The sequence below is a fragment of the Schistocerca nitens genome, chromosome 2 (assembly GCF_023898315.1).
Source record: "Schistocerca nitens isolate TAMUIC-IGC-003100 chromosome 2, iqSchNite1.1, whole genome shotgun sequence".
Classification (NCBI taxonomy): Eukaryota; Metazoa; Arthropoda; class Insecta; order Orthoptera; family Acrididae; genus Schistocerca; species Schistocerca nitens.
Window position 1 is genome coordinate 118,109,384 of NC_064615.1, and position 19,778 is coordinate 118,129,161.

At 36.8% G+C, this 19,778-nt stretch overlaps 1 protein-coding gene across 1 annotated transcript in view; it reads right to left on the bottom strand.

Moving 5' to 3' along the window:
• LOC126235792 (protein IWS1 homolog) overlaps positions 1-19,778 on the bottom strand; it is a 129,742-nt gene that overhangs the window by 24,357 nt on the left and 85,607 nt on the right. Inside the window, exons 6-8 of the mRNA XM_049944605.1 lie at positions 8,865-9,077; positions 2,831-2,993; positions 1,544-1,676 (exon numbers count right to left, since the gene is read on the bottom strand). Coding sequence (XP_049800562.1) covers positions 1,544-1,676; positions 2,831-2,993; positions 8,865-9,077 — 509 coding nt within the window. The remainder of the gene's footprint in view (positions 1-1,543; positions 1,677-2,830; positions 2,994-8,864; positions 9,078-19,778) is intronic.

The following is a 19,778-nucleotide window of genomic DNA, read 5'->3' on the forward strand; positions in this document are numbered from 1 at the left end:
AGCCTTTCATTTCAATTTTTAATAATGTTTTGACGGAATATATGCAAAAGTAAAGTGACTTAAAATTGATAATACAACAAAGCAATCTTGACACATATAGTCCTTCTTTATACGGTATTCAGGCGAACATGAAAAACAAGTTAACATTGTCCTTTCTTAAGGACTAGAGGTAGCTGTTATTAAGATAGTCATTTTAAATATTTTATCATACAACCACTTCTAAGCTACAATACTTATAATGAAAGTTAATGAACTTCTTTAACATTATGTTACACAGATGCTATGACTTTATTAACGGCTGCAACTGCACTTTCCTTGGAGCTGTAACCTTCTGTAAAAATTTAACGTTTACTGGTAAATCAGGACTGCCCAGTTTTGTCTGTAGCAATGATTTCCCATAGATACCATGAAGCTGCCAAATACATCAGCTTTCATAATCTCTGGAAACAGCACAAGGCACATCTGAAACTTGCAGTGATACAAGTTGAGTCATTCGGTGTGTCCTGTTCTCTAAGATTATGGCAACTAATATACTTGGCAAATTCTTGGCGTCACTTGAAAATAGCCTCTATAGCATAATGTAGCAATACAGTTTTTGACAAAAGCTTACAGCCACATTGGAGGCAGATGAGTTAACTCATCTTGCTCTGCTGCTTCCCAAGCACTGGTGACATGTTTAAAAATGGCCTCTGTTTTTTTCTCAAGTGCTATTGACATGTTTACGAGTCCCGTCCTGCCAGCCTCTCACTGCTGCAGACAAGTTACTTCCATATCTCGATTAATAAAAAAGTTACGAGTGTTTCTCACAAGACAGATGTGCCCCTTCACATGAAATCATTTACAAAAAACCTCACCCTTGAACTATTTATGAAATACGACAATTCCCAATGTGCAGGAACAAAATTGGGCATGCCGCACACGCGATCACACGCTGCATATAAAAACCAATAACTTCAGAATGAAATGATATGATATTCTAGTAAAATTTCAATATCTTATCTACATTTCATACATAGCACATACAAGCTAAAATCAACAGTACTTAAAGTTTATGCAACGTGATTTTACCTCTGCAAACATTTTAAAATTCTGTACAATGCTTTACTTAATTTGATGCAACACAGTAACTACGATGAATAATGAAAAGGAATTCAATCCTTTATTAAGTGAAGATATCAGACTGTAAGATGTGCGAATGTGAAGTTTTTTCACCAAATAGTTTTCTTAAAATCAGCTGAAAGTATTCGTAGTGGCCAGAACGCTGTCTCTTAGCATGGTAGCAGCATTATGCAAGCAGTACAGCAACAGCACAGAATGCAGAGAGAATGTCTGTAGCAGTCAAAGGGGTCAACGTAAGTATTTTTGGAATTTCATTTGTTAATACACTTTAAGAATATGAAAATTACAGAATAATACACAGAGCAAAATGGCATGTGGACAATCTAATATCAACATGAGACAAATATAATCCTACATTTTCACACAGTTTATATTTTATGAAATGAATCAAATGTGACAAATCCTACACAATTACATAACATACTTTTCTTCAGTTTCTCCAACTGCCAATGCTTTGGTAATGTCCTGTTTTCTTGAATGTTCTTCTTCAACTGAAATACGCTGTCTCTTGGGTTGTTGTTCACTGTCTCTCTGCATCCGTTCTTCCTTTGACATAGCTGCGAAGACAATTTAATTGAACGAATGATTTAAAATTAAAGTACATTTGTGAAGAGAAATACTTATTAGGAGTAACTGTATTAAAAATACAAGTGACAATTTATGCCTTTAACACACTACCAACTACAAATGACTGTATTATAACTGAAGTTTAGATTTTATACTTGCAGTGCAACTGATCAAGTAAACTTCTTGCATACAACTGCACATATAATGAGACACAAAATCACTGGCAGAACAGCATTTACAATTAATTGTTGGCATTTCTTTTTCACATTTTTGGCTGTTTTTCACAAGCTATCTTCTGTCCACAAAATCCAACAGATCTTAGTACTTCCTTTAATTTTAATTGTGTAAATTATCTCTTAAGCAAACTAAAAGTCTGCATGGCCCTCCTGTATTCATTTAAAGTAACCATGTGCATCGGCATCTCCCCTACAGGAGAAAATCTGAGTTTATAAAACCTAAACAGCTTTCTTCTACTACTACACTATCACCTAGGTAATATCAGGTGCCACCCACTATCTTACCAATTAAAGCAAAATTTGGTAATAATAAATCCCTGCCTCCCCTCCTACCCAGAACTCTTGTTTCTCTAAAACTGCTTCCTTTTCAATAAATTTCAGCATATCAGCTATATTGTCATTTATACAGTCACTAACACAGTACTGCACATAATCCTCATGAAACATTTTAATATTTCTTAGTACATACACAGTACATGCAAATGGACAAGTGGATAACATTTCCACAGAGTGCTTCTATTGGATGAGTTTGTGGTGTTTACCTCAACAAGATTTATTTGGAACTGTGCTTCATATTATAATTGCAATATGGGTTCCAATGAAGTAGTCATGGTTGGACTTAATAATTTCAATCAGGAACTATTATTGCTTTGTTTTGTGGACTAATGGACAATTTAATCTGTTATTACAAACACAGAAACTTTATTATACAAAACCTCTAAATGTGATAAAGAAGGGAGAAGAGGCTATATACAACAGCACATATTCAACTCTTGTGCACGAAGTCAATCGTTTTACTATACCATCTGTGTAGTTTGTAATGTGACAGCAAAGTCAATTTAAAGTACAGTAGAATTCACACACAAAAAGTTTATCTATGATACTGGTTTACAGTGTGCAACTGTTACCTCTGAAATCTGTTGACACGTTGAAAATGGGACGTGCCCATTCATTGATCAACTTTCCTGCTCGTTCTTTGTTCTCCTTTGTTTCTTTTGGGTGCTTATACAAATACATAACTGCCTTCCCAATTCCAGACTGTTTGAGCATGTCTTGGCTGATCTGTGGGAACTGTAATGAAAGAAATTGAAGAGGTTTACACATGTTCATTATAAGAAACTTTAGCTATAGAATACTGTGAAAGTAATAGCTACACCAACATCTTTACGAGCAGAAAACTATGAGAACATTTCTACACATCATCTGTGTCAGTGTAAAAGTCACCAACTCATACATTAAATAAACCAAAAAAGCCATTTGTCATTCCATAAACAAAAAATGAAAATTACAGCCCAAAGAATCAATATATTTTGGCTTATTGCTTTGACGGGATATATGCCATAACAAAGCCACCAATATTTCAATGAAAAAAAAAGTGACAGAAGTTTTTTAAATATTAATACAGTACCCTTCCTACATCAAAAATTCAAAAGCATTGAGTATTTTTACTAAAAAAAAGAAAGTCAGATTAAGACAGGAATGTAGCAGTATTTGTATGTTTCTTAAGCTAATATGAACTAGTAACAATCTGACACAATATTGCACAACAGTACTCAAAATCTGGGCATAAGATGATGTATAATTCCATTTTTACATACTTATGGTTTCAACAATTTTCCAAACTGCAAGTTTTCAATTGTTGATTGGACAATACTTATGCGCCTGTTCAATGGCTTGAATATACGACATCTGCTCTTATCATGGGCTATACACTAGTTACAATGGTTGAGGAAAAGAAAGCCACTTTGTCAATGCTAGCAGAATGTCAGTTCCAAGACAAAATCCAATTCTGTAATATACAGTGCCTTTGGGAAACTCTTTGTGATGTTTGTATTTTTCTATTCTATGAGGAACACTGTAATTTGCAACAGTTGTGTGTGGTACAGTGAAGACACAAAGATATTAGTGTGGGTTTACATGTCACCAATGTTAGAGTCGACTGTATGTCACACTTGGTTAACAGGGCTGTATGATGTCAGCAGCTTGTCAGCAGCTAGTAATACTGGGGTTATGTCCATTGGACTTAGCATTTCAATAACAAACTGCATGTTATTGATTAAGGAAAGGGAAAATCAGCAAAAATCAAGAAACGGAAAATCCACGGTGAAATGTAACAATATTATAAAAAGGAAAGTTGCTACTCACCATGTAGTGGAGATGCTGAGCCACAGATAGGCATAATGTTGGCTGTCTGTGACTCAGCATCTCCGCTGTATGGTGAGCAGCAACTTTCCTTTTCATAATATTGTTGAAAATCAGCAAAATTAGACATAATTAGTCAAACAGCATTTTCTAAACAGAAACTTAAGAATACCACATTAAACATATGACAGACACTAGGAAAGCTGTAACAGGTCATAGCACTTTTGAAAATTTATCAACAACACACGGGAGGATGCAGTCAACACACAGGAGAATGCACTTACAGGGCCATGGCCCTTACTCAACATATTTCTCTATGATACAGAATATGTTTGCACAGCGCTATAAATGTTGGCATCAGTACTAGCCTAGGAGCATCAATATCAGTGAAAGCTTAAAATGACTTTGCTTGGAGATTAAGTAAAACTAAAGATATCAACAGGGGGCTTATATAATGGATGCCTGTCACACAATAAATCAGTGGAGGGCATAAATGGCAGGAACATCAACTGGCAGTCTGTAGTCATTAAAGATGTTTGAACAATTTGACACCAACTGCTAATTTCCCCTGATAGTGTCATGCAATGTGTTGTGTTTGGTTGAAATATATGCATTGCAGTGAAGTAAATTCGGTGGGGGATTACAGGTAAGACAAAGTAGTAGATTTGATGTAGTGCTAGTAGTCTGCAGCAAATATACACGGTGGTATAAGGGGCACTTTTGATTAAGTGGAAGCTAGAAGACACGAAGTTGGATTCGTCCAACTGCCAGAGGAGGCTGTGGTGAGCAGTGGAAGCAAGCCTGGCCCCTACGTAAATCGTCACAGGGCAAGGAACTGTGCAGGGTGAACAAGCCCTGCCTGCCTCCCACAGTGCAGCCACCTTATCACGCTTCCAATAAAGCAAAAGTCACTCACGGAGGTAAAAACTGCTTAAGTGTAGTTACTACTCAAAACCGAAATTATCTTATGTCTTGAATGTTTAATAAATGTCCTGGAACAATTATGTACACTTATCACAAGGAAAGGAAACAGTAAGAACTAGAGTGAATTACAACGTAGTAGATAACAATGGCTACCTCACACAATACTATCATGTAGGTAATGCCAGCAGCAGTCAAAAACAAATGACTACCAGCTGAAGCTCTTTGACTTCTACCAATTTGGGACTTGGGAGCTGATCGGCCAATTTACCATTAAACACTGTAAAATCTGGCAAAGCATCTGGCTAGTAGACTACGGCCCCTTGTGGCAACTGTATGTGAAAATTCAAATCACTTTATTCAAATTATACATGGGCAGCACACACAGCAAACTGATATATTAGTTAGCTTCAGCAAAACGCCTCTCTTCACCAATGAACCAACAGACGACTATCAGTATCATTCAGGAATGAATACCACCTGATATCTGTAACCTTGTGCAGTTATGTTTACTGTCAACTTATACTTGGTAAGGTAAATATTATGAACAAACAAATGGAGTGGCAATGTCATTTCCTTCTTCTGACAGTAGCAAACATCTTGATGGAGACATCTGAGCAAACTGCCTTAATCTCTGTGCATTTCTGTCCATGCCATCAGTTGTGATACGTAGATGAAACACTCATCATTTTGCCGCATGGAGACGCAGAGCTGCACAATTTCATCAGCACATTAACAGCATGCGTAAGAACATGCACTTCCTACTAAAATAAGAAAGTAATGGTGTGACTCCATTCCTCGATGTGAAGGTCTACACAATTTGTAGTGTTTCGAGAATTTCCGCACAAATTCTAGAATCACTCGGCCTTCCACCATCTCAAACACACGATATTTTAAATGTGAGTAGGAGAAAGGAACTCACTCTACTATGTGTCACCTGTCTGTGTGTGCAGGTCCAAAGTTTATCGTGAGAAGACTGTAGACATGGCGGTCAAACAGCCCCGACAGATACTTGTCGGTCGATTCATGGAAGTCGTAGTGAAAGAGCAAGGAAGAACTACGGAACTTCTGGGTTATTCTGTGTTAATCGTATCGGAGACCTTTGTTATAAATAACATGAACATTTGAGATTCTGAATTCTGAAAAAACTCTTATCTTGGAATTGCTGGAGGCAACACATATTTCACAATTTGTTTGTAATAGAGTTATGGTTGTTAAGCTAACTCTTTTCTAAAATGTACTTAAATCTGTTTCTAATGCAAGATGATACGAGTGACTTATGAAGCTCAAATATACCGATAGTTGTTGAAAAGTATTCTTCGAGTACCTAATGATTTCGCAAGTAGAGAGAGAGAGTCTTTTAAGGTTCCTATAACTAGCATCATTCTTTGTAGAAGAAGTTTATAGAGATTCCAGAAGCTGGCTATCCAGAGAAGAAGATCAGCTGTGTACACCAAGTAAGTCGAGTCGTGTAAAGTAAGTCGAGTCGTGTAAGAGAAGTGGGAAGTTTGCAATGCAAATTCACACATTCTTGTTGTCAAAAACATTAGAAACTTACAATGGCAAACTGCCAAACAAAAAGTCCACCAGAAACCTATGCTACTGGAAACCTGCTGAAGCAACGACCATCTGACTCAACCGCCTTCCATCCTTTTACTCAATTGTGTTCCATCCTACGCCACAGTAATGTTCCATCCTACACTTGCTGATCACTCAAGCCCACCACATCTATGATAAAAAAAATATCAAACACGAATCGAAAGAGTTGCATAACACCACCCGAGTGAACAGATACAACAATAAGACAATAGCAAAAGCTACTAAGTTCAGTAGGAAGCCAGATACGGAAAGTTAAATGAAATAACAGTTTACAATGGTGTGTTTACCTTAGTGAGTAGCCAAAATGCTTCACCAGGGAAGCAAAAAAATGGTTTACCACAGTGATCACAGGATCCAGGGTTTGATAGGGTCCACTTAGGACACGGGTAAAAGCCCTCAATGCTGCAGGTGTACACAAAACTATGAGTGTGGTGCTGCCTACATTGGGGACAGCAGAAGGCCTGTTAGCAACCAAATAGCAGAGCACAAGTGCTATGTTCAACCGGGACAGCGCAACAGATTCGCATTACTAGCACGGCACCGTCGCGATTGAGGACAACCTACTAAGTTTCACTAAACAACCATGGACACGCACATGCAAAATAAGAGAGGCAATCGACACAACATCAACAGGGAAGGTGGCTACAAGCTCCCAGCATGCTGGCTGCCAGCGGTTCAAGTATGACAGGCTGTGTGCGATTGCAGGGCAACAGCCTCACCAGACACTTCTGTGTCCAACTGAACAGCATATGCACAATTAGTGTCATTTCTCTTCTATTAACAGCAGGAAATCATAGCTACAGAAGCTCATTACTTATTTGTATCAGGCTATCAATTGCCAGCAAGCTGTGCAGCTCACAAATAGTCTGCCACACATCACCTTCCTCTGTCCTAGCACCCATTAATGTTATTTCAGGACCAACAAAACATAATAAATGTGACGTCAGTGGTCTAGCAACACTGTCAGAAATGCAATAAAGTAAAATTTCGGTAATTTGAGAACCTGGCAGTCCGAGCCTCCATTTAAGGTGGACAACGGATGACTATTAAGTTTAAAAAAAATCAAAAGAATATCACGGATAAAATCGAAAGTTCCCAGGGAGCGGGTGTTATCAGCAGCCAAGATGCATATGCATGCACTGTTTAGAATTGTGCCCACTATAGCCGCTTTTGCTGTGTCACCCACTACCAGTCATTCAGTGTCTGCTCAGGTTCGGTGCAGTGTGTATGGGTTATTGGCTCGTGTTATGTATTTATTATTATTATTATTATTATTTCTGTTACTGTTTACTGTAATAATACAGTGAACATCAGGTTCTGAATCTATTTATAAATAAAAGGTCTCTAAAATTGTTTCTCTTCATGTAATTTCTGTTTTCTCAAATTCGAGCTTTACTTGGTCCCTATAGCCTTGAATAACCAAGGTTTTACTGATACTGAAGCACTCTCCAGCTAATTAGACTTTTCTGTGAGGAATGCTGCTGCAACTTGGTCAAAAACTGTGTTTATTTTAGTATATTTGAAAGTTCGTCCCTTAGCCGAATGGTTAGCATTGCTGCCTTCTGTGCAGAAGGACCCAGGTTCAATTCTTGGTGCATCTTCAGATTTTTTCTAAGGTAGAGAGGTCTGGGAAGAGGTCTACTCAGCCTCGTGAGGCTGGCAAATGAGAAGCTGCTCAGGTAAAGAAGTAGTGACATCATCAGTTTTCACCTACTTGTAATAATGGCTGAGAGATTAACAACACACTGATCATATTCCATGATCTTAGATCACTCACTGTACTGCCTTGTAGGCAGCTTCATCAGCCTGTCAGGCTTAAGACCTACTCTGTGAGTGATGTTTATGTTTAAATATTTTATATGATGGCTCAACCGTACATCCAGAAAGATTTTAATGACAGGGTGCTGATAAACAGGTTACATTGAAACAGTCATGATATTTGAATATATAAGCTAGTTATTTCTTGAAATAAATTGAAACGTGAATGTTAAATTGTCAGTGCGTGTTTTCTTTTGTTACTGTGTGAGTTTGTGAAATAAAAGAAGAAATAATTTATAGAAAGATTCAATCAATCAGTTTCATAACAGTCAAATATTAATTCTGGACCTTTCCAAGACTGAGAAGATAACTGTCTATTAACAAGCCACGGGCTTTCAGGAATGAGCATAAGGAGAGAACTATTACGAGGACACTAGGGAAGCAATAAGAAGTACTAAAGGCATCTCAGTTTAAGTCAGAATGTTGATAATTATGAGGACACATTATTAAATCCATACTTACATCCCAAAGTAGCTTCAAAATGCTATCTCTGATTTTTAGTGATGGCATGCTGCGATCAGGCATAGGTGCTAGCCAATCTGTCAGCACATGAAGAACGTTTGACTCGATAAAGGCCAGCTGGAGATCATGTTTCTTCAACTGTGAAAGCACTTTAGGTAACATAGCAACTTTATTGGTAGCTGGTTTGTTCAACTGATTCAGTCTCCTGTCTTCCTGTGAATAGAAAACAAAAAGAAGTTACTTATTTTAGTATTTGCAAATACCTCGCTGTGCTTATCATTCAGTATCTTGTCAGTAAATAATGACAATGATATGATAAAATTTGTTGTATTTCCAGTCCAAGACGGAAGCTTGTGGTTTATTAGAACATTAGAAATTACAGTTTGTGTCTATTTCTATGATATTAACAAACTGAATTGTGAGATGGGATTTATCAGGTTTTCAGGGTGTAGTGAGTAATGAAACGAGATTACCACTGCTATGCAATTTTCATTATGATCTACATGTACCTAGATGCTACTATGGCTATTTAAGTCTCCAGAAACAAGGTGGGTGTTCTGGTTTTTGAAGACAACATGTGTACCAGGTAGATCTTTCAATGGAGAGATAAGGTATTATTTAATTCAACAGAGCAAACTTCAGTATCAGTGTCTTCTGTGTGTTTGCTGAGGAATTCACCAATGGCCCATGTCTGACAAATATCGTTGTGAGGACTCTTAACTGCCGAGTTTACTCCACGGGTCTTGGATCTTATTGGCTGCTAATCTCTGTAAGCCTCTTAGACATAATATTGATATTTCTCGCAGAGGTTTTGTAAATCCACGTCATGGTGTATATTTTCCCCTCTTTATTTATTGAGAGGATGGTTAGGACATGTCTTCAGTGGACCCTTATCTTATGGAATTGCTTTTGAATCTGAATTGAGGGATCATCATCAAGTCCCACACCACCTATGACACTGCCCAGTGTACAATAGTTACTATACTGAATCATCTATGTGGACACTCCTTTATGTGCCACAGGTTTCAAAGAGGCAACTGTACACTATCACCACTATGGTCATTACAAAGTTCCCTTTGTTGTGGCAGCAAACAAACAGAACATGGTAATTGTAGAAAGCATATTAATGAAGTCTTGCAAGTTTTGTCTCCACTATATGGGTCAAAATAGAGGCATTAATTGGCAAAATAGCATTATCATATTTGAGCAGTCAACAGAAAACAGCATATGAAGTTTGTTGAATTTCCTAGTGTGACAAGCATTACTATCAATAATGTCTTTATCAGAAAGAGAGAAATTCAACAGCACATCAGCAATGAAACTGTATGAAGGATCACAGAGGTATGTCACAGCCAATGGCCAATGTCTTCATTTGTCATCAAACAAGAATTACTACACATTTTCAACAAAGGACTGCAATCAGTGATTTTAGATGTAAAAATAAAGAGAACTCCATTCCATAAGTATTTGGATTAGGGTCCCCTGGAATATACCACTGCGCATATGGGAGTTATCCTTGCAACACATTCTCCACTCCCATAATTACCCCGGCCTCAACCTATGGTAACATACTGTCCCCAGAAACTCCACTCAACAGTTTCTACCCCCTCTGTCCTATCATCTCCCCCCCATTCTCATCTCCCATCCTGTTTATTTGTGGCCCTCTGCCAACACATCCACCCATCTTTCCCCACTACTCTCCTTTTTTTTCCCCCACCTCCCTGCCACACAACTTCCTGACGCTGCGCCTGTTGGCATTCTAGTCTCTGCACACTCCACCAGACTGCGTTTATCTCTCTCCCCACCTGTACACTGCTATCCTTTCACCTTACCGTCCAGATTGCTGCTTGCATTCCACATGATAGTTGCATCCGTGCCCGAGATTCACGTGTGGGTGAAGTGTGGTTGCTTGTGTGTACGAAGTGTGTGTGTGTGTGTGTGTGTGTGTGTGTTGCTGAAAGCTTTATGTAAGTGTCTTTTAATCATGCCTGTCTGCAACTTAACGTGTCTCCTTTATGGTAAGTATTGATCTGTCTTTGCTACATTGTTGATAATGCCCACAGTTTAGACATACCAATGACATTATACAATTACAGTTGGATGCCTGCAATTTTCCTGTCACAATTAAAGTTTGATAACGTTGCTATCTGCAACCACCTTCAGATCTGTAACACTATAGGAAGCATAGCCTAAGAAAATTACGTACAATAAAGGATAATACAAAAATACTGTACAACACAATAGTGTTTCGAGAATTTCCGCGTAAATTCTAGAACCACTTGGCCTTCGACAGTCTTGAACATACAATATTTTATATATAAGTGTGAGAGAGCCTATCTACTGCGTGACACCTGTCTGTATGTGCAGGTCCAAAGTGTGCACTAAGAAGACAGCAGGCATGGCGGTCGAACGGCACCGACAAGTGTTTGCCGGTTGCGCCATGGAAGTTAAATGAAAGAACACAGCAGATGCAAGGAACTTCAGTATTGAATAACACAGTTTTGTAGCTTTGATTATTGTAGTAAAAAAAGGAAGAACAGTTGAAATATTGTTAAATTGATTCTCGTCTCGGACATGGAGAGGATAAGACATGTATTCAGATTCAGGAAGAGAATGGACTTGGTTTTTAAGCCAACTTTCTCTTATGTGTAAATGAACTTTGTTTCTAACGTTTAGATATGCGAGGAAACTTATTTGACAGTGTTTGTTTATGTGGAGAATGATTTTTAAAAGTTTTGATGTTTGAATATACATCGTAAAGTGAAGCAAAAGAAACTGTGTACGTCTGCTTATTTTTTTTATAAGCAGAAAGAGTCTTGAGAAATTCCTGTTCCTAGCAAATATGCTTCGGAGAAGAGGAGAAAAGGAGGTTTCAGAAGCAAGCTAACCAGCAAGGAAAGTCAGCTGACAATCTCAAGTAAGTTGTATCATTAAAGAAGTGGGAGTTTACACACATACTTCACCACTTTAAGTCGTCCAAAGCGTTAGAACACTTGAACACAAATAACGAGGAGCCAATTGTAGAAATAAAGTGAACATTTGACAAAGCTATTTCACAGTGCAGCAGACACATATAGGAAGCATAGCCTACGAAAATAATGTACAATAAAGTATAATACAAAAACACTGTACAACACCTGAACACAAATGATGGGGAACCAATTCTAGAAGTAAAGTGAACACTTGATAAAGCCATGTAATAGTGTAGTATAAACAATGTTAATGCTTATCAGGTAACATACCGTTCAAAATATGAAAAGGTGGTGAATAATCATTGGAAAGCATCGTTAGCTGTAGTCATGTAACAACAGGCATTCATAAGTGCCAAAATAATAACAGTACATAGTTGAAAATGTCACCGCGAGCAAGCCAGGTTGTAGACCTGTCAAAAGAATTATAGACCAGAAATCTCAAAAGCTTATTCTACATTCAAACGGATTTTAAAATATAAATATAATAATGGCATAAAGTTAAATTACAAGGGCATGGTCTGTACTACATCCAAACTGGCAGCATGCCATTTGTTGGAAGCAGATACAACGTAATTAGCAGTAAGTCAAGAAGCTTGTGCTCAAGTCCAACTAATTTTAAAACCATAAAATTACAGGAGAATGAACTACAAGATAGCAAAACTGTGTTATATAGCTAACTGGCAACATGCCATATGTAAAAGATGCATCATATGTGAGAATCAATTAATAAAAACATCAAAGTACATAGCAGCACTAACAAATGTAAATAACAGAATGAAAGAAAGATCATATTTGAGAGTCAAACGATAAAATCATCGAAGTACAGCGTAGCACTAAAATATGAACAACATACAGTAATTTCGCAGGTTGAAGGTCATAAAGGAAATTGTCTACATGAATGAGTAGAAGTTGGACCAAAAGCTCATTACTTACAATAGTATAACAGTATATGCAACAGTTCCAAAATCTTTCAGCTGTTCTGTAGCTGTAAACTTACAAGCCATACAGTTCATAGTAATTTTATAATGGTATGTTACCTGATAAGCATTAACATAGTTTATACTACATTGTTAAATGGCTTTGTCAAATGTCGACTTTTACTTCCAAAACTGGCTCCCAATGATTTGTGCTCAGGTGTTGTATTGTTTTTGTATTCTACTAGATTGTACATAATTTTCTTAGGTTATGCTTCCTACATGTGTTACAGATCTGAAGATGGTTGCAGATAGGAAGTAAAACTAGTTATCGAACTTTAATTGTGATAGGAAAATTGCGATCTAGGCATTAAAAGTTTTTACTTATAAATTTTTTATTTAATAAACCACATTAAGACCGCCATCTCCTCCTGATCATGAAGGCTCCACCCAGTTCTTTTAGTAGAAGATGGCATTTTCGGAATCAGCAAAACCAGACCCACAAAACTATGGGACTGAATTTTGGAAATAATCACAAGTTTAGATTTTAAAAATCTGGAACATGAGAAATCTTATCACAAACAATTATATATCTTGATTGCATTAATTTTTTAAATGATTAGTTTCAGTTCAACATGAAGCATCATCAAATCTGTAGGTAACAGTAAAATTAATTAGCAAATATTCTAAGAAATACAAAATATTATCATACCATCCCATCATCAAAATCACATGCACCAGAACATACTTGAATGTATCAGTTACAAGAGTAACCTGTCCCATTAATCAGCAAATTTATGGGCTATGTCACATAACAAGATAGTGGTTTGATAGAAACCATGTTATTATATAGCCTGTAAGGCTACTGCCAACTGGTGGCACTTGGTACATTTGTCACATTTGAATAAAATGTATTCACCCATACTGATTAAACAATAATTTTTGTTTGTTTGGTGAGAATACTATTCTTGCAGGTAAAATTAATGAAAATTAAAGTATGTGATCAGTCAAGGTTAAAAGATGTTATAAAAATTTGTAATTTGAAAGATGGAGAGCATCCATATCTATGGTGTTGCTGTAGGCCTGTCTTCATTGTGGCTTCCTTCCTCACATTATTGCTGTTTTCAAGCTACCGAGATATTTTTCTTCCATCCATACACAAATTTTGTGAATTTTTATCACAGGGTCAATTATGGTAGCGTCTGTCAATGACATTAACATATGGCATAGAGACCACTTCTCACATCTTCGATCATTTAGTTCTCAGCAGCATGATTCTCCAACTTAATCAAATTTGCATTTTTTCAATGTGGCTACACCAGTAACTTTCTTGGTTTATTACACACACTCTTGGAGTACTTCTTCAAAGAACATCTAACAAAAGAATGTTTCCATGAGAACTGTGACCATCCTGTTTCCATCAATTGTGCACAATGTGATAACTGTCTGTTTGCTGTTATTACTGACTTGCATATTTTTTGCCTCCGAAAGTGTAGTTAAGTCAGTAAACTCTGTTATAGAGTGTTTCATGTCATATTATTGACTATTTGTCACTAATAACCCATTTGGGTATTAAATCATTCACACTTACAGTATTCTCAATGTAATTTGATGACTGGTATCTCCAGTCCATTGTAGCTACAATTTTTATGGTATGTATGAACATAATTTGTGTGACAACATATCATGACCTTCCCTTGTACAATTTTTTATTTCACAATTCAACAGGATATAAATCAACAAAATATTTTTTTTTTAATTTTAACTTTTGAGAGCTAGAAAGTCTATGTTCTCCAAATTCATCATCCTCCGGTCAGCAAAATTTTTCAAGTGCACATTTCATGTAGTTGAAGATCGTAAAATTTATACTCCTCTTACAACAAACTGAACAAAACAGGACTCATATGCCTCTAAAGGCTCTGAGAGCGCAATTGCAGAATCACACAAACTGCCAGTTACGTAACTTTTGTGGAGAATAAATAATTCTCTCTTCCATTAAAGCTCATTGCTACATGCAAGTGTCTCCTTGCACCTCAAACAACTGAAATTCAAGATGCATTTATGTGCTAAGTAGCCACCAAAATATGCAACTGACACTGTTTAGAAGAAATGTCTTTTTGAGAGGAAGAAAGATACTCTTCAGCCTTGATGGTACTTCCTCTTCCACCCATAGAGGCAGGATTTCCATGTTTCCAGAGCTCTCCAACAGATGAGGTTCACCATCTTCCTTTTCCAACTCACAACTGTTCAATAACAGTACCTGATTAATGTCATCCTCAAAGTTTGAAGCGACAGAAGGTTTTATAAGCGAGTTAATAATGCTCGTCAGGAACAAGAATTTCAGTGTTCTTGCTGCTGGGTTCCAGTTGTAGCTTCTTTTCTGACAGCACACTGAAAGTAAATTCTCTACAGCATCTTGGTTTCGACTGCTAGAAAGTAAACTTAATGATAACTGTTAGCTGTTCTTTATAAGGGAAAAAAAAGAAAAAAAAGGAAAAAAAGCCACCTGAGCAACAGCATTACCAGTCTCTATCCCGTAAAGCTTGATGGTGGTGTGATTTTATCTGTCTGTTTGTCAATTTTATTTACAGTCCTTGAAATTTCTTTTGCCTTTTCTGTTGTTTCCATTATTACTGGGTATTGTTCTAGACACTGCATACCTATATGTACTAGAGGAAAATGCTGTCCTACAGTTCAAAACATCAAACAATTTTATCACAAATTCTATAAAACAAGCTGTGTTCTTGCTGTATCACTCAGTAATTCTTTCGTTGTTGTAGGAGTTCTGGCAGCTGTAGCAACAGAGTTGCTGAAGACCCAAACTGCCACTTTCATATTCATTCTCTGGTATTTGCTATAACAGCTCTTTATTTTCACATTTTGTCCAGACCTTAAATATTTTTATTTCTGTATCTTTACATAATTCAGTGCACATTCGAAGCATGAAACAATTCTTGTTCTGTCATGTTCCCATTTGTCTACTTCTGACTGAATGCTTGTGGAACAGACACCAAGTAACACAGAATATACATGCAGACAAGAAAAGATTTCTGGCACTTTCCCCAGATTTCGCAATTAAAAATACTTTTTCCCCCCCCGGGCGAAAATATCCTTTTCCCCAGGTGAAAGTACATTTTTTCCATATTAAGTGACAATATACTTCCCCTCAGAGCTGTAAAACTTGTCAAGCCTTTGAATGTCAAAAGATTTTAGACATCAGATAGAACTTCTCAGCATTTTAGGGAATGAAACCCAATAAAAACAACACATTTTGGAAAGATCTTTGATGTGTAGCAACATGTATGCTGCATAGATACATATTATGGAAGTATAAATACAAATTCTACCAACTATAGCATGAGAGCTTCTGAAGCATTGGACTCTATAGAGTGTGATGTGCTTTGTTAGCCAATCATAGCTCATGTCAGGTGATCTCATCAGCCAATGACAGCAAATATTTAGGGCATAGGATGCGATGAAGTCAGCCAATAGCAACATCATTGTCAAATAGTGCAAACACACAAATATCAGATGCAAAGCAGCCAACAAAACGAGAGGAAATAGCAGCAAATTGACCCACTTTTCCAGCTCAATATTATGTAAAAATCAACACCTATTTCTTTCAGGCACTGTTTATAATGTATATGTTTTACAGATTTTTTGTTGATATCAGCTAATGCAGCACACATTCTAAACAAATTAGAGGTATTTTGAATATTTTTGAACCTGCTTAGGGTTATTTTAAAAAATTACAAAGAAATTGATGCAATTTTTTTCCCCAAAATGGTTCCTTAAATTGAGGTACCATTTAATCCAATGTTATACATTTGCCGGAGACCAAATTTTTACCAGATATGCATGACATGATGTGGCTGAGATACTAGACCTATTTAATTCCACCTATTATGTGTATTACAAGGATAAAAATATCACATCTTACATTTTAATTATTATAATTTTTTTTCCTAATAAAAATGTTATTTTTCTATAATTTAGTTGATTCTGCAATAAAGCTTACGCCTACTACATAAGTATGGACTATAGCAAGTTACAGAAAAAAAATTAAAGCAATGCTTTATAAACTTTAGGAAATATTTGTGCCTGAATTCTGAAAAATACAACTTGCGTGAAATTGCGAATCAAGAGATGAGTCCAATTAAACTGTGCCTCAGAACATTCCTGAAGCATAGTCTTCATCCTGCAGCATTTCGTCATGTTTAAGTGCCTCTTGGCATTCCTTTTAGCACTTCTTGCTTCTTTGGTAACTTGAAGAGCGAATCTTTTAGCTTCATGCGCCCGTTGTCTGTCACATGCAAGCAACTGATCTTTCATATTGGAGCCACAATTTATGCTTAAATTTCTCAGGACTTCCAACCTTCCTATCATTCCATCATTGAAAATATCACTGCATCTAGTACACCAACTTTTTAGGTATTTAGTCCTACAAAAACATTCTTGGGTAATCTGTCCAATAGGCAATGGTTGAAACTTTCATTTGTATTCTTAGTGCTCCCATGAAGACATTTACTAAGAAAAACAGGGTCACTCAGGTCTCTAAAAATTGGTTTTATTTCATTCATAACATGCTAAGGAAGAGAATGCCAATGAGGGTTTAATTGATCACTTTCTTTTGCTTTTTGGTAACCACACCAAGAATCTGCTCCTTTAGGGCAAAGTCCGTGAACAGGGTGGTCATCTGTGGACAACTTATGCAAGTAGGTGGCCCATACAGCTTTTCTCATTGCTGTAACATCATTCAGAGGTGCAGTTTGTCTAATGGCCAGCCCATAACAACTCTGAAGAAGGTCTATTTCAGTTTCTGTCAATCTGCCTCGGCCAGACGAGATTTTCCATCAGGCAGCAACTTTCCTTTCATTTCTCTTCATAGCTTCCTAAATCTAGCACCCATTCTCTTTTGCACATGTCCACAACACTTCAGTTGTGTTATCAAGGTATCACCATGAAGATTGAACTCATTAATTTTATTGAAAGCTTTAGAGTCCTCATCACCTAGGTACTTCATATATCTAATGTTATAAATGGGCACCGAGCTCTGAAATATTTGTAGAGCTCCATCACACTCCATACCTCCACTGTAACCATCATAATTCTTAGAACACTGATGTTCAATATGTCCTTCAGTGTTACCATGGCAGGTAAGGCAGTACTTGGATACGCACTCAACATCAACTACTTTTCACTCTCCAGAGAAGTAGCACTTACAACATCATTCAAGGAATGATGTCCTCAACGATGTCATGTCCCATCAAGTGCAAGAGCAATGTCCCTGGTTCCACTAATATTTACAGTTTCTTCTACTGCACGTTTCATAGATGCTTTACACAAAACAGTCAAGACACCTAAAAGTATTTTTATGTACTTGCTGAACCTACTGGGAGGAGGAGGAGGAAGAAGGTCCATCAAATCACAAAACCTTTGAGTACCATTTTTTCCTTTTCCTATTGCACGCATTGCATAGACTAACTTCAAATTCACATCATATGAATTATGCACAATGTTTGAAGTCATTTTCAAGGTAGACCTATTGCAGGATCTATACACAAAAACTAATTTTGACGCTAAGCCCTTCCTGCTACTTTGTTGTTCAGTTATTTCCAGACAGTCTACACCATCACACTGTTTACATTTCACCACTTCCTTTACCAAAGAAGATAAGATGCCCACATCAACAACAACAAATCCACTACAAAGAGTGTTACTGTTAACACAAAAATTTGAATCACCAGGAGACATGCCATGTGAGAGTTTCTTTCCTGAAGAACTGATACATACGTTACTTTCATTTGAAGCCCCGTAACGCATATATCAATGTAATAAGGTAAGACTATAGAATTTAATAAAATCATTTAAAAAAATTCGATTTTTCCACCATTCATAAGTACCCTATATACTTTAGTCAAGGAATAAGTTTATCCAATGGATAGTACTCCTAGAAGGCAGACGTCAGACCCTTCGCCTATCTTTATGGTTGAACTCTCGGCAAAATACAAACCTGCTCCCAAAAGAGGAAATCACACAAGGTCAACAACTACAGTATATTTCATGCAGAGCAATGAATAGATTAAGAACAGTAGTTGTAAAATGCAAAGCAAACATGATTGAGTGGAGCTATAATGAAAACAATGGAGAAACACAGGCAACTGAACATTTGCTCATGTGCCCACGGATGGAGTTTGTATGCACAGTGGAAATAGCCATTTTTGTGCAATGACAACGCCATTAAAGCTTCAGAGTTTTGGAAGAAGATAATTTAGGTGTTCTTTCCCAGACGCGAAAAGTAAAGTAAGTAGGAAAAGTTAATGAATAGAAAAGGTTAACAATTTAAATTAATATACATATAGTATAGTTACAATAAAATCCTAAGCTTTCATTTTTAATATTGGTTGCCAAATTTCTTGCCATTTTTTCCAAGTGTGTGGTTAGGCAGGATCTTAAGAGCACAGCTTAAATTGCAGCAGCTGAATATTTCTGACAAGCACAATTATAAATTTCATTGCTCTGCACCGAACATTTCATGGTTTACCTGACTGAATATACGTTCAATTGAGCACTTCGACTTTTCCATAGAAAAACCAATTACGTGTGAAATTGCTGAAGAACTCATCTTGCACTTTTCTGAAGGATAGTTATACTTTTTGCCATCGTTACTGCATAATTTATAATCTATGAAAGAACTAAAATAAATATTAAAAACTAACCTTGAAGCTCGGTCCTTTTTAGCGTGTGTTACCTTTTAAGACATATCGAACACAAATGCGCCAGTAAAATTTTAAATAATGGCATAAATAGCTGGCCTTCTGGGCCTGAAATTTTTCTAAGCGGTTGGTCCTCCAAATGATAAGTTTAGAATGAGAACTAAATTAATGAAAAATTCTTGGAATTCTAAAAAATTAACAAGATCTGACCACACGAAAAAATTCCTGGTTTTTTTTTTCTGGGGCATATACATCCTTTAATAGAAGAGACTGGCAGAGAGCACTGATGAATTGCTCACTCATGCCTGGTTT